Below are 14,648 nucleotides of genomic sequence, written 5' to 3'. Positions count from 1 at the left end.
AGAATGACATTGATAATGGGACAGGGATCCAGTTGCGTGCGTGATTTTGCAGACTGTGGGTATCTTTGGCGCTAGTTGCTGCTCTATTCTACATTGAGTGCCGCCTAACTGCCTTAAAAAACATTTAGTCTGAAGATTAGACCATTAAAGGAACATTCTTGCACTTCCCAACATTTTGTACTTCCTGTACAGCAACCGCCGTGCAATGGCACATATCAGTTGGCACATGGTAATGATAGCTATGATTAGATGGCGTCCCACTTCCAGAATCGCCTGCTATGAAGGGTAACGTGCATGTCAAAAACACTCTTAGTCATTAATAGTTTATAACAGAGGTGTGCAAATATAAAATGTTAGGCTGCAAACAGAGTTGAATATTTAGGAATAGCTGCCAATAATAATGCAGATAGTTTAAACCAGAAAGAAACAAATGCTTTTCCACAAAGTGCAACAGCTAAACAGATGTACGTATTACAAATTTAGTTTTGGTTTATCATGAGCGTAACTGAAGCGCAAGGCTAACAATCGTGCAGTAGTAGTACTGCAGGCCAGCATTCGAAGTGCAGGCTGCATAATGCTGGTCCAAATGCAACACTTAATGGTGGCATGCAGCCTGCTTTGCCATTGTGTGTTGGTTTCGGTGGCTCAAACTCTGTCTCAAACCAAAGACATGGAAACGCTATCACACATGCCTAACACTGGCCCATGATGCATGTTGCAGAGTTTCGAGTGCTGGCTTCGAGGTTTGCTTCCCTCATAAGCACTCTTCTTGTTCTCTACAGGCAAAGATATAGAGTTTCTAGGTTCTAATGGATGAAAATTGTGAGGGATGGACAGCAGCAACACATGCAGGACGCAGCTTCGCCCGTTCCACCATCTTCCATGCATTTAAGAGTTATGAATACATTGAACTGTAAAACTGTGGTGCGAAACAAATCATAGAGTAAATATTACTTGCAATTATTCGAAATTTAGAACATTTCCACACCCGCTATAGTTTATGGTATCATGGGTTCACAAAGATGAGAGAAAACTATGCAACTCCTTTTTTGAGTGAGAGCAGAGTACGTACTGGGCATTCACATCCTGAGCAAGGAGAGACTTGTAGAATTTCATCCCTTGTGTCATTGGTACCCGCTGGTCATTCTCACCCAACATAAACAGGGTTGGAACTCGCACCTGCAGAAAAAAAGTGCAACTTTTCAACTCATTCAATCAATCAATCAATCAACTTTTATTTCCAAACAGAAATACACATAAAGGTATACACATAAGCTAGTGCTCAGTAATAAAAAAAAAAAGAATGGTTAGCTTAGGCACTACATTTGGAACATCACCTTGAAATGAAAAATAAAAATGCCAACTGCTGTATACAACAGGCTAAATGGCACTGCTATGCTCTAACGTAAAACATCTTTAAATGTGCCCTGAAAAGCTGGTATGATGTACTCACATTGTTGATGTACTTCATGGGCGATTTGTTCCACATCTGTTCCAGATGCTTGGGCTCCAGCACATAGCCTGCCTTGTAGTCCGGAACGACACCACTTTCCACACAGCGCCTAAACATTGTGGATGCAGACAGAAAATGGCATGCCGATAAGACAGTTTTGCTCACAGCTAGCGTCCTCGCTTTAAACATTGGATTGGGGACAGCCGTGTTATCACATTTCTGTTCATCTGTCATTCTTTTTCATCACAACACCGACCAACCTGCCCAATTTTTCATATTGCAATGAAGCTTGCTTCCAACTTTACACTGAAGCAGAGCCAGCTTCAAGACGTTACCATCACATGGCTTATCAAATACAGCCCACTTGTCTTCTTGACTAAGTACAATTAGAATCGGAATTCCTTTAACCACCTTATAAATCTGAAAAGTTAGCACTGCGCGCAACTCTGTACATCTGCAATCACCAATGTTTCATTACAAAGCACACAGGTGGCATGCATAAGAACATGCTAAACAAACTGATAAGGAGAAGCAGAACGTAACGTTATCATTAAAGGCTGGAGTTTTCTGCTTTTATTACTCGAAAATTCAGCAGACTTTTTTCCTTTGGTGCTTATTTCAGAAAACAGGTTTTTTTTCTTTCTTTAGTAAATATAAACTTTTTAAGTGATTTATAAGACAATGTGGTAATTTTAATTTTAATAAGGCAGGAAGGGGTGCTTTCCACTGTGCAGCAGCAGCAGCATGTGAGCTAATGATTCAATACACTAACCACACAACTGTGCTGCTTACCTAACAATGCCACCATAGCATCAAACTCCTGGCCTCAATACTTAGCTAATTTTACACTCTGGGTGGCATTTGTATTTAACCGCTAGCTACCTTTGCCTTGCATGTCAAGAATACTCGCCTTTCTCGGCTGAAACTGAATTCGGAAAACTGAATTCGACATACTTTTATCGCTTTTTCTTTGTTAAGTTTAAACCAATAACCAATAAACCAATAAGTTTGCTAAGTCAGTTACTCTGTAATATACAGGGTGCCCACAGTACGCAATTTACTCTGTATCGGTGAAATACAATTTTAAGTGCTCCTAAGTATTTTCTCTTCTGTGTATGGACATAAATATTCACTTTCTGGATTAGTTAAGACACAGCATGCAGCAATAGATTACAACCTGCGGTAAATATATCACACACATGTGAAACAATAATGAGTGAATGGTGCACCACGAACAATTGATGCGAAAAGACCTTTACAAACCCTAGCCAGCTCATAGCGAAACCTATTAACAACCGTAATAAAAACTGATCATCTGTATATTGTGTTCAAACGATTAAATCGCATATGAAGCGATTAAACTTACCAGTCAGGAATATCTGTCCCATCCATTGCTGTAAGAGGGAGAAAATAAAAAATAATTTACCAATGGGCACGAAATACACAGAACAGAACTGTTTTCTTTTGCAAGTCAAAATTCGAAAATTCAAGCTTACAGGACAGGTCCACGACTGGATTCCGGACTACGGCAGCTCTGTAGAAGCTCTGCAAAGAGCGTTCCTCAAAGCAGTTATTCAATGTCACACCTCTCCACTGTGACTGTGTGCCACAAAATGACGGCATATCCATAAAAGGCCACAATATATTTTAAAAAAAATTTTTTTAGGCAGAGGTCAGTATTTCACACTCGCTATATTTGCTTTCGTAATGCACCCTATCTGTCAAATGTCAAGCCTACCAAGCCTCATCCTATAGGACAAACAGCCAATTCTTACGTTCTGCGAGAAATCCGAGAAGCAATAGAAAGCCAGTTGTAAAGGGTTTTGATGTTTGATCTGCGATGGCCTTTAAGCTGAAAGCTGTGAATTGTGCCAAAATAAATTTTATTTGTGCTTTCTTCTGACAGCATTACGGATTGCTACAAAAGTAATGTGCGCGGGGTTGAGAAAAAAACTGCTGAAAGCCTGCTTGAACATGGAAATCATGCTAAAGAATAATTTTGTTTTATTTATAAGGCAAGTCATCATGTGAAGTATTCATTTCAACAACATACTTTTTGCATCTTTACCACTTCAAATTTTTTCTCAATAGTTTCCTCCGTGTAATGAAAAGTTTTCGGGTACACCTTAAGATTTTAATTGGCTTTAAGGGGGCATAAAAAAAGTGCAGTCATTACGAGTAATTATAGCATTATAAGAAAACAAAATTTTTCAAGCCTACCTTTTTAAAGCCTTAATTTTTCATGTACCATGCTCTTATAACTCGGATCAATGTTTCAGCTGAGATATTTTGACATGTACGCAGTCGCTGAACCTTTGGGCAACATTGTACAAAGCCAATGCTTTGGCCCGAACCTGAATTCTGGACTGTCACAATATTTTAAAGGAGTATAGACACCAATTTTCGAAGTGCCGGAAGGAATACGATTGTCTTCCTGGTTATATACAGATGCTACCCAAGCAATCCCAGCCTTTTACATTGCTGCGAAGATATTTTAGTTTGATTTTAATTACAAGCAAGGCAAAGACCCCATTTTTCAAAACCTATCGACAGTGACATCTCTGTGACGAAAACGTGTACATATGCAAACAACATGACGTCATCAAGCAACTATGACGTAGGGTCATCAGAGCAAAAAAGTGTCGACACAGGGTAGCTCGCCGTGTCTGTGTAGATTGTGCACCCTTGGAAAGTTCTGCACTTTTGCTCGATTGACTCGATTTGCCTTTCACGCTGTCTGTTGGTGCATGTTACAATTAGTTCACCTGGCGTCGATTCCGCGGTCGACGTGTTTTACGAACGCAAAGCTTAGGTATACTTTGTGCGCACGGATGTGCACACATATATATATCAGGCTACGCAAAGGGGAAGCAGAATTTTCTCGTTTCATTTTATGCCGGACTCGTACAACTTGAACCTGGTGCACATGATGACTGACATATACTCAGACACCAATGGCGTGCCTGCACAAGTGCGGAGCTTTCAGCAATGGTGTCCCCCACGGGCACGTTGAAAGTCGAACTGCGCTGCGCCCCGCCTGCCCTAGACGTCGCTAGGCCTAACCGGTTTCACATCAAAGCGGCCGCAGACGGCACCTTATAACAGGTGAACATATCAAAGGGCTTTATGCTAACGCCGTAAAAAGCGCTAGACTTACTTTCACACCACTTTACTGGGCAGCATATTTTACGCTAAAATATATTCTTGATTTGCTGATTTGCGCGACGCCTTCAGTAGCGGAACTAGCAGGCGCCAGGGGCATCGCACCAGGAAGGAGCAGCAATTAAAGTGGCTGAGGGAGAAAGGCTCACTTTCTTTCATCGCTGTAATCGCTTCTGCCAGCACCCCACTATTGGCTAAACAATCCTCTCAATCTATTCATCACTGAAAGTCTTCTAGGAGGGGTTGTTATGTATGCGAAAACAGCAATCCACGATAAATAAGCGACAGCGAAAATCGCATTGATAGCGCCAGATGCTTTGGTGGCGGCACGCAGACCTACCGCGTTGGGACCAATCAGCACGTGAGCACAAGAGCTGTGCACTATAACAGGTAATAGTGGCTGATCGCACTATGCTGCAACTATCTACTAAAGCACTCTTTTGGACGCCGGCTTGATTGACAGCGCTGGCAAACAGAGCTGAGAAAGCAGCATCTTCCCTTGTTCAATGTGTCTTACCAGCTGACATTCCCACATGCCAATCGAATAAGCTTGATTCGCAGGCGAGCGGGTCGAAATTAAGGCGCCTGGCAATGTCAGCAACGTCCGCATCTTTGGGCGAAATAATGTTGATGTTCGAAGCTACGCTGAAACGCTACTCAACCGACGATATTTTCTTGCAAGTGCGATCGCAAGCAGACAACGAACACTACCCGTATGCATCATTATATCCCACGTCCATGTCATCATCAGTCTTGCCAGTAGGGGGCGCTCGTGTGGCACTCTCGCATTTTTGACGTCTTCATGTGTTCATGCTCAGAGAGATCAAAACCGGAAATGGTCCTGATAAATGCCCTAATAACTGATTAACTGGGCTGTGCTGGAGTTTTTCGGTTTGTAGTCTTTCTGTTTGGACCATGAAGGATTGATTAAAGCAAAATATTGAAACAAAAAATCTATGTTTCGATACTCCTTTAACAGTTAAGCCCTCAGGACAAAAAAGCAATTTCTTTTCTTTTAGAGAACAAATAAAAATGCAAATTAACACTATACAGAGGAAAGCTTTTGAATTTATCACAGTGTAGGCATACGCTGAGTAACTACTATTATGGATTGCCCTAAAATCATTTATACTAGCCCGGTTAAAATATGGTACACGTCACCATGTGCTCTTTATGCTTATTTAAGTACACAGACGTGCACTAATGACACTGTGCCACATATGACATGCAGTCAGCATGACAATGCAAGGTATGGCAAATGAAAGGAAGTTCACCACAGCTTAATCAGATTAACCGCGGTATCACGAAAATTGGCCGACATCGGTGGCTAAAGAGCCTCCTTTGATTGGAATCTGCTGCTTTTTCTCAAGTTGTATCTGGCTGCAGTTCTTTTTGCTGTTGGTTGAAAAAATTGCAGAAAAATAATTTTTTATACATGAACCTATTGGGCAACTGTATCAGCTCTGGTAACAGCAATGCAGGCTAGTGTCCTCTAACCCCTTACACAAAAAATGCCGAGTACCTGGTTTACTGCAAGGAAAGAAAGTATAGCAGCTCTAGTTCGCACAAATTTTTCGAACCAGAGGCTGGATTCCAGCCAGGTAGAGTAGCATACCGGAAACTGGCCAATGGCATGGCATGCCAAGAAGCCTCCATGTGAGCCACCAAAGATGAGCATCTTGTCCGGGTTGATCTCATCCCGCTGGGCTGCAACCTCTGCTGCACACTGCATAAATGCGATCCAGGCAATGGTTTCACATGACACGATATAACATGAGAAAGTACTGGACAATTTGCGACTTACCTGAACATCAAATACATCCTGCTGGCCTATCTTTCCTAGCAATGATCGGAGGTTGTCCTCTCCAAAACCTTTGGATCCCCTGTAATTCACTAGTGAAGAAGGGTACAAGAAAACAAGATCAGCAAATAAAAAACAGTCCACTCTTGTCACAAGAGGAAGAAAAAAATCTTAACAGCTCTTGTGCTGAATGTCATACAAGGTTTTAATCGGGAATAGGATTTATAAAGATGAGCGCCATTTAGGATAGTTACAAAAACCGGAGCACCATACAGATGACAAAGTACTGAAGAAAGTAAAAATATTGGTCTACATATTTTGCATATGCACATGCTATCACTGACTTACCACTCAAGAAAAATAAGGGCGTTAAAACCTCTTTTACCACGTTTTCAAGGATAAAAATTGAGAACAGAACCTCAGCACACTTGCTAAAACACACTAAGACTGTGAAAAACCTTAATACCTGTACATACAATGGTCCCATTGTAGAAAAAGGTATCATTCCTTAATTTTATTTTTTTTTTCCTCAGTCACAATAACAAAACTTCTTGTCTCCTTGGCTTCCACATTGGCTTTGCTGTGAATACTGAGCTTTATGCTTTAGTCAACCATTATATGCTGAATATCAACATACCAACAGTTTTAAGCTGATCACTACGTTCTCAAAGTTAAACTGCTTATCTACCATGCTTGTTGCCATTTCCTTTAAGGGATGCCCCCAACTGCATTAGAATGTATGCTAGAAGGAGGCTACCCACAATCAGAACTAAAAACAAGATTTCCTGAAGAAAAAAAAAAAAGAAAAAAAAAAAGAAAGGTTTACACTAAAGTCAGGGCCACTCCAGCAAAATGAAAACTATAACACACACACACACACACAAAAAAAAAAGAAAGAAGAAAAGACATCCACTAACAAACCAGCACGCACTGTTTCACACTTGCACCACACGCTGCCAATGTGGACAGACCATAAGTGAAGATTTTCACAGGTACAGGGCGGGTACTTTTCACTTTAAAAGAACAGGAAAGATCACTTCTCACCTAAAAGCACTGCAAAGCCACATTTTACAAAGAGGATGGGATACAGGTTGAAGCCAGCATGGAAGGAGGAGTGAGGGCCACCTGAAAAACAAACAAGAAAAAAATACTCCACCACGAAAACGATCAAGAACTTGTTTTCAATATGCAAAGGGCTGTATCAAGAAAACAATGCAAAGTACACGAGGGAATCGGTCAGCTTTGTTCAGAAAAATATATGAGCACTGATGGAGAATATGTCTGCTAAGCGGTACTTTTACAAAACTTTATTAACAGTTTCATATCAGATATCTTTGGGCAACGTATCGCAAGAAATGAAACCAAACATCCTTGCTTTTTATTGCTGTGATTAAGTATCCGGGAAGACAAAGTAAAGAGGAAACACTGGAACACTCACCGTGCGGCCATACTATGAGAGGCAGGTCCGTTTCATTCTTGGGAGTCACTAAAGTTGCTTCAAAAATTACGTCTAAAAAGCAAACATAAAAGGAGAAAAATTATTATTTTTCCTCACCGCGTACAGTTACAAGTACAGAATGTGGGAAACACTGATTGTGATCCAGAGAACTAGTTCATATAGTCAGATCATGGGAGAGAAAATATAGCAGGCACTGAAACCTGCATGCCTGAGCATGCCACACAGTACAAATAGGCTCCTAATAAAGAATATGTATCCGTTGTGGTGGTGCAGTAGTTATGGCGCTCGACTACTACGCCCAAGGTTGCGAGATCGAATCCCGGCCACGGCGGCCGCTTTTCGATGGAGGCAAAAAGCAAGGCGCCCATGTTCTGTGTGTTGTCAGTGCACATTGAAGAACCCCAGGTGGTCGAAATTTCCGGAGCCCTCCACTACGGCGTCTCTCATAACATCAGTCGCTTTGGGACGTTGAACCCCATATGCCATAAAGAATATGTTTTTTTTTTTTTTTTTTTTTTTTATGTTTATGGCACACATGCCGGCAGCTTTTCAGTAATTTAAGGAGGAAGCCATTTACAATAAATCAAATCTACCGGCTTTGAATGATTCGATACATGAGGACAACTTTCTTTGGCACTATGGCGAGTCTATGGCTGTGAGTTACTAACATCCAGATCCAAGTGAGCGGTACAGCATGCTTGAAGAAGTTACTGCCTCACGATCAGAGTTTCTGCTACAGTGCGTAGATTCTCATGCTCCTCACACCACCACCAGTGAGCAAGGTAATTTTTCATGGAGCAGAGAAACCAGCTGATCTGATAAAATATGGGCTGTGAATTCTAAACAAAAATAGCGAAGCAAACTAACTTTCTATCAGCAGACTGTGTCATTAAATTTTGCCTTTATTTGCAATTCTGCTATTGGCAGAAGACAGAGGAAGGGCATTTATAAAGGACGCACTAATACCGTCTTGAAGACAGACGGGAGCAAGAGCACAGACTTCGGAGCAGGTTTTTCGAACCATGTGCAATTCAAGTTTTGACCAGAGCTCAAAAAAAATTGCATGAGGTGAGATCGTTCAAATTTTCTAAGCTTTGAGAAAGGGCTCACGGCTTCTACGCAAAGCAGGTGAATATGGAACTAGGAATAAGAAGATGTAGCTCTGTGGGCTAGCCATAACCTTAGAACACAGTAGTGAACCTGCACAACTAAACTAAGAGCATTTTTATCTCGGCAAAAGAAAAAACAAGGAGAAGATGGCTCACGTGTCTCCTCAGGTGGGGAAAACTGCAGGATGTACCAGCTGATGCCAGATACCTTGTTGTCATCAGGTTCGATTGGCACCCAGGAATTCACGCCACCTCCCGGTGTGAGTGTACCCACCATCTAGGTAGTAGAAAGCGGGAAGTTGGTGCAGGCCCAAGCAGATGAATGATTTGCTCTGCCTTAGATCGCATTGTATATAAATAATAATTTAGGAATCAGGGAGGGTGAATAATGAACTGGAAAAAGATTTTATCGTGGTAGGAATACAACTATTGGAAACAAAAATATGAAAGAAGAAAACTTTGGAAAGAAAAGTCAAGGAAAAGAAAGGCTTGCACAGAAATCTCCTGGCTGCAGTAATATAAAAATGCAGTAACTCGCACACCAGCTTTAGGGAATGTTTTTTGATAGTTGTACCAAAGGAGAAAAGGATGAGAATAGTAAACAGCAGGCGTAAGTGAGTGAGGGAAAAATAGTTTCTCTAGGTAACATGCACATATGGCCCATCATCATAGTTATTGTCAATAAAGAAAACTCCAATCACTATTTTCATTAGAGTTCTGATGGAAACTACAAGAGATGCACATGTAATTGAGGCTTTCTTTTTTTTTGTCAACTGTTTCTGCTTCTTTACCATTCTTTTGTTTTAAGCCTGTACTTGGATAACACGAATAACCCAACATATGCAAGCCCGCAGAAACACAGACAAAAATGTATGCTACTGGAAGGTGCTCTCACAGATATCAGCTGCATGCCCTCACATCTTGAGCATGCAGCCTCGGTCGAATAGAGTGGATTTTGTTAAGACTCACAACATGAGGCGTGGAGTTGAGCGCAGAGAGACACGCAACGATGTAGTTATCCTTCACCGTCAGAACTTGCCAGCATCCAACTGTTTCATCTGCACACGACATGATTCAGGCGGCAAATATAAATGCTTCTCGAATTTATTTGCATACTGCATTTTGAGAACAACACCAGAAGAAAAAGCGGGGCCTTCAGTACCTTTGCTCAGCTTGGTGACCTCGCCATAGGTGAGGTTGATGCCTACTACTTCCTAAAAAGCGAGAAGAAACAAAGTACACAGAAAAAAAGACATTCACTAGGCAAAACCATTGAAAAGCTGAACATATCACACTAGCAACCACAGTCATCTTTGTCATTCTCAGCCAAAAATTTGCCTACAGCTGCACGGTGCCTATCGCAGCATTCCTCTAGCACGAAAGCAGCAGTAGTGAGTTTGAATGCGCAAGCATAGCTTTGGCACATTGCAGAAACGCTCTCTCTGATAGCACTTTGCCTTCCCTGATTAACACTTCCAAAGTTTGGTGGCATGGCAGTTTCTTTTGGTGAGAACTTTCATATCAGAGGAATGAGACAGGCCAGCCAATTTTATGGCGACTGTTCTCTGTAGCCACTACCATGCCCACATCTCACAATTTAAGCTGAAAAAGAAAGAAAATGGTTGATTGTACGCATTTCTTTAGCATTCAAAACGCATTCGGCAACAGTTTTCTATGTAATGCCACAAGTAATGCGTTGTTTTCTTACTTGTACAGCAAACACAGATACCCAAAGCAGCAAACGACTCGGAGATGCAAGGCACTTACCCACTTGCTGTGCCAAGCACTTGAAAGAACCACACTGTTGCCGTCAGCAGCGAAACAGTTGTTTGGAAGAGCGTTCAGGTACAAGCCGGGAAATTCATTTCCTGCAATAGAGAGTTGACCGGTCAGCTAAGGCACATTGTAGCAGAAGCATTCCAATTGCCATGTCCTCCCCAGACGAAAATTCTGTCGTTAAGGGGGAATTCTGCGGCACAGTCTGTATCAAAGACTTTCTTTGAAGAAAGTGGTGTCGCCATCATAGCTTGCCATAACTGAAAATTTCCCATTCACATTCCATATTTCTCCCTTTTCCACACATATTCCATATCCTCAAAAACTCCCATGCTCGCATACTCAAATTCACATAATGACCAAGCATCCTCGCTGAGAGCAAGCGACAGGAAGCAACAGCTTGCAGTAGGCCTGGTTTACATGACTGCATAGCGCACATTGAAACTAGTGAGTAAAATGTGCAGGTAGTAAAATGAAAATGATGGTTTGGTTCGGTTTGCAGGGGTCCCAAAGTGACTCAGGCTATGAGAGACGGCGTAGTGAGGGCTCCAAAAATTTCGACCACCTAGGGTTTTCTAACATGCGATGTCAGCTAGTTCACGCACTGGTTGGGTCAGCAGAGGAAGTCTGCATGAACACAGTATTATGAAGGACTGCTCGAAAGTGGTGCACCGCCATTCGCAAACATAAGTGCCCACCCAGCTGGCTGATGTCTCCCACTGAACCACACCGAAGTTTCCAAAATAATGAAGGCAGAATTATCGAGCTTTCAGTGTATTTGAAGCAATTCATAGGAGGCTGAATTAGGAATCAGTAAGCACACTCAACTGCAATTTTTTCCTACTTTCTCGAGAGATTCAACCTCATCATGTTGTGCTGATTTCAACATCACAGTGTGGTTGATTTCACAAACTTCGAACAAGAAACATGAAAAACTGAATTTTCCAGTTAATTTTCTTTCAATTTGAAACTTTCCATAGATTGAAGGAATCTTTTAAACCCAGGCTGAAAACTTGCCACAGTGACCTGAGTGAATGAATAAGCATTAAAAAAAAAAAAAGAAATGCAGCTCCTGGCTCCAACTTAAGTAGCTTTATTGAAAGTTTAGGAAAGGCTACCAGAAGGCAGAAGGAGAGGCTTGCCCTGTCAAACCAACGTAGCAACTCACCTATCGGGGTGGTAACCCTGTCGACCACCACTACAGCCTGCTTGGTCTCCCAATTGCACTGAAAGAGCAATCAAGCATGGTGTAAGCACTGGACGGTGCTGGCTTCCAATATGACACTGCTGTACTCTTCACAACTGTTGGAGAGAGAACACTGAGAAAACGCACAAATTGCAAAGACAACATCGAACTAGCTAGTGCCTCCTTCAAGCTGAGCTTAACCATGCTTATGTATAGCAATTAGACATAAAACCACAACCACATAGACCCTGCTCATCTTTCATTTGAATGCAGTGAGCAAATGTATATTAAGAATAAGTAATAAACTTGATTATTTACTGTACATAGCATGCCAACTGAATGGCTTGCTAACTACTGTATATTGCTGTGTATAAGCCTCCATTTTCTTTAAAAAAAAAAAAAAAAGGCTACTTGAAATAGGAGGGGGGGGGGTTGACTTGTACACAAAATGCCGAAGGGACAGATGGCACAATTATTCGGGAGCATGGGAGATGCAGTGGCACTCCCTGTTGTGTTGGTTAGCACAACAGTGGTGCCTGGTTATGTTTGTTGCTACGGGGTGAGGGAGGGGGAAGACAGGTGGAAATGTCCATGGCACAGACATTATTGAGCGCAAGATGCTGCGATCGATGCTTGGAACCATTGCAGCAATAAATAACTTGCTTTGGGGACTCAAGCAGTGAAGACGGCTCCAGGCCAGCAAAGTGCTGGGTTCACCGTTCGTTTCTGGTTTGCGTGCAAAGAATGTCACAAGCTTCGACCATACTTCCGTTTTAGTCGTTCTGTTGTGGGAAGAAGAAAAAATGTGTGTAGAGTCTGGAAAGAGGTTGTTTTGTTTACGATGTTTATTTTGTTTTTGCATGAATGAAAACCGAAAATTTAGAGTTATTGCATTACTCTGCAGAAATATTTGTAATGTAATGTCAGTACTTTTGGGGAAAATTAAGTAGTAATGTTTTTCATTTATTTTTTAAAAGTAATTTTGCTACGTGTGGTGTCATGGTTGCTGTCTCAAGTGTGTGCCTTCACTGCTTCCCTCTGCGACTGAGAAGTGTAAAAGCGACATTATTCGTGCAAAAAAAAAAAAAAAAAAAGCTATTTTCATTGCTGCAGAAGAAAGCAATAACAAATGTTTGCACCCCTTCTTGTACCCACCATGATGTGTTCACACGCAGTCCACTTTTCAACAAAATTACCTCTGCTGGTTCAATGTTTAGAATCCCCTAATGTGGAATAGATGGACCAACATCGCTCTCATTTGATTGATCAATTCATTTTCACCCTACCATCTGATCTGCTTGCTGTCGCGGTTAGCCCACTTGGTAGAGCAACTGCACCGGATGGGCCGTGGTCACTGGTTTGACCCCAAGAAAAGAACAAATGTTTTCATCTCCGAATTTTCCGAAAGACATGCAGCTTTCCTTTGGTGGCCATATGGCTGCACTTTGGTGGATGCTAATTACTCCCCTATTATGATAATATCTGTTTTCTAGTCAATGACGGCTGTTAGCACTCCAAAATTTTAGAACAGTTTGAAAAGGTTTACGTAGCTGATTCGACAATTAAAATGTTCATATACTCATGCAAGCCAGAAATATATATATACACCGGCATAAACTGAAAGAAACGTCAACAACGCACCTTGACAAGCTGGCAGGCCTGGAAGTGGGGGCCTCCGACCTCTGTCTGCAGGTACACAAGTGTATTGCCGTCGGGGCTGAACCGCGGCGAGTAAACGCTCTTGTTTATTTCGCCAATGGTAACTGAAAGAAGTCCAGAAGCAAATTATTGGTAATGCTAAGTGATGAAAAAATTAATGATAATCTAAGTAGCATGATTTGCCAAACCAAACATGCTCATTAAACTTATCCACACAGTTATTTCCATATCCAAGATAAGCTTCAGCATGCTCGATGGTGGCCAGCCACGTACCGCCACTTATCAAGACACGGGTTAACATATTTATGGTGCAGCAAGCACAGTGCAAAGTAGTGCACTTGACTTTTAATCATTCTGATCCCACTTCTCACTTCAATTTCACTGAGGCATCAGGATGCACAGAATATCAACATTCACTTCATCTAAACATCAAGAGTAGAAAAGCTACCAGTAATAGTCATTTCAGCAAAGTTTCATTCACCACCAGGTTCGAATAATCGCGAATTCGCCGAATGTGAATTTTCGAAGCATGTTTTCTTTGTGAGCTCTCAGTAACCGCCACGTTTACTTCACTTGTATACATAGTATGCCTTGTTCATACCGTGCACCACGGTACATCTTTAGTTCCCGCTGTTAAAATACTAAACTATATATAGCAGCATACTTATGCAACATTTTCCAGTAATTACCTCAGATATCATAGCTAAGGGAGGTGCTGTCAGCCATCCATCGGAAATGTAGTACTTTCACACAGCCTTCAATTCTAAACATTTAGAACACAACTCCGAGCCCAAGTCTGATATGCAATTTGAAACACAGCTCTGAAGTAATTTAGTGCTCCACCGTCCCCAAGGTGCATACTTTGATAGCATTAAATATGTGCTCTTTTCAGTCATACACAAAATGAAATAATATACTACTAGGCTCATGCAGGCTTTACTAAAGTGCCTATAACCCACCAGTGGTGTCCGATTCGAATTCATAGTAATACAGGCGGGACCTGTATGAAAGAAAAAGCAAGAGAAAGAATGTTAACACTTCTT

At 41.6% G+C, this 14,648-nt stretch overlaps 1 protein-coding gene across 3 annotated transcripts in view; it reads right to left on the bottom strand.

Annotated features, from left to right (window-relative positions):
- LOC146207426 (acylamino-acid-releasing enzyme-like) overlaps positions 1–14,648 on the bottom strand; it is a 33,593-nt gene that overhangs the window by 734 nt on the left and 18,211 nt on the right. For all 3 annotated transcript variants that reach the window (XM_084587321.1, XM_084587329.1, XM_084587334.1), the window contains 15 exons: positions 14,565–14,605; positions 13,588–13,709; positions 11,929–11,986; positions 10,752–10,852; positions 10,147–10,198; positions 9,954–10,042; positions 9,141–9,261; positions 7,855–7,926; positions 7,461–7,541; positions 6,420–6,508; positions 6,231–6,341; positions 2,950–2,998; positions 2,820–2,847; positions 1,454–1,562; positions 1,073–1,179 (listed from right to left, as the gene is read on the bottom strand). In XM_084587321.1, the coding sequence (XP_084443447.1) occupies positions 1,073–1,179; positions 1,454–1,562; positions 2,820–2,847; positions 2,950–2,998; positions 6,231–6,341; positions 6,420–6,508; positions 7,461–7,541; positions 7,855–7,926; positions 9,141–9,261; positions 9,954–10,042; positions 10,147–10,198; positions 10,752–10,852; positions 11,929–11,986; positions 13,588–13,709; positions 14,565–14,605 (1,230 nt within the window). The remainder of the gene's footprint in view (positions 1–1,072; positions 1,180–1,453; positions 1,563–2,819; positions 2,848–2,949; positions 2,999–6,230; positions 6,342–6,419; positions 6,509–7,460; positions 7,542–7,854; positions 7,927–9,140; positions 9,262–9,953; positions 10,043–10,146; positions 10,199–10,751; positions 10,853–11,928; positions 11,987–13,587; positions 13,710–14,564; positions 14,606–14,648) is intronic.

The sequence above is a fragment of the Amblyomma maculatum genome, chromosome 1, assembly GCF_055883805.1.
Source record: "Amblyomma maculatum isolate TAMU_Amacu chromosome 1, ASM5588380v1, whole genome shotgun sequence".
Taxonomy (NCBI): Eukaryota; Metazoa; Arthropoda; class Arachnida; order Ixodida; family Ixodidae; genus Amblyomma; species Amblyomma maculatum.
Note: the sequence above shows the minus strand (reverse complement) of the source record. Positions and strands in the feature narration are given on the sequence as shown.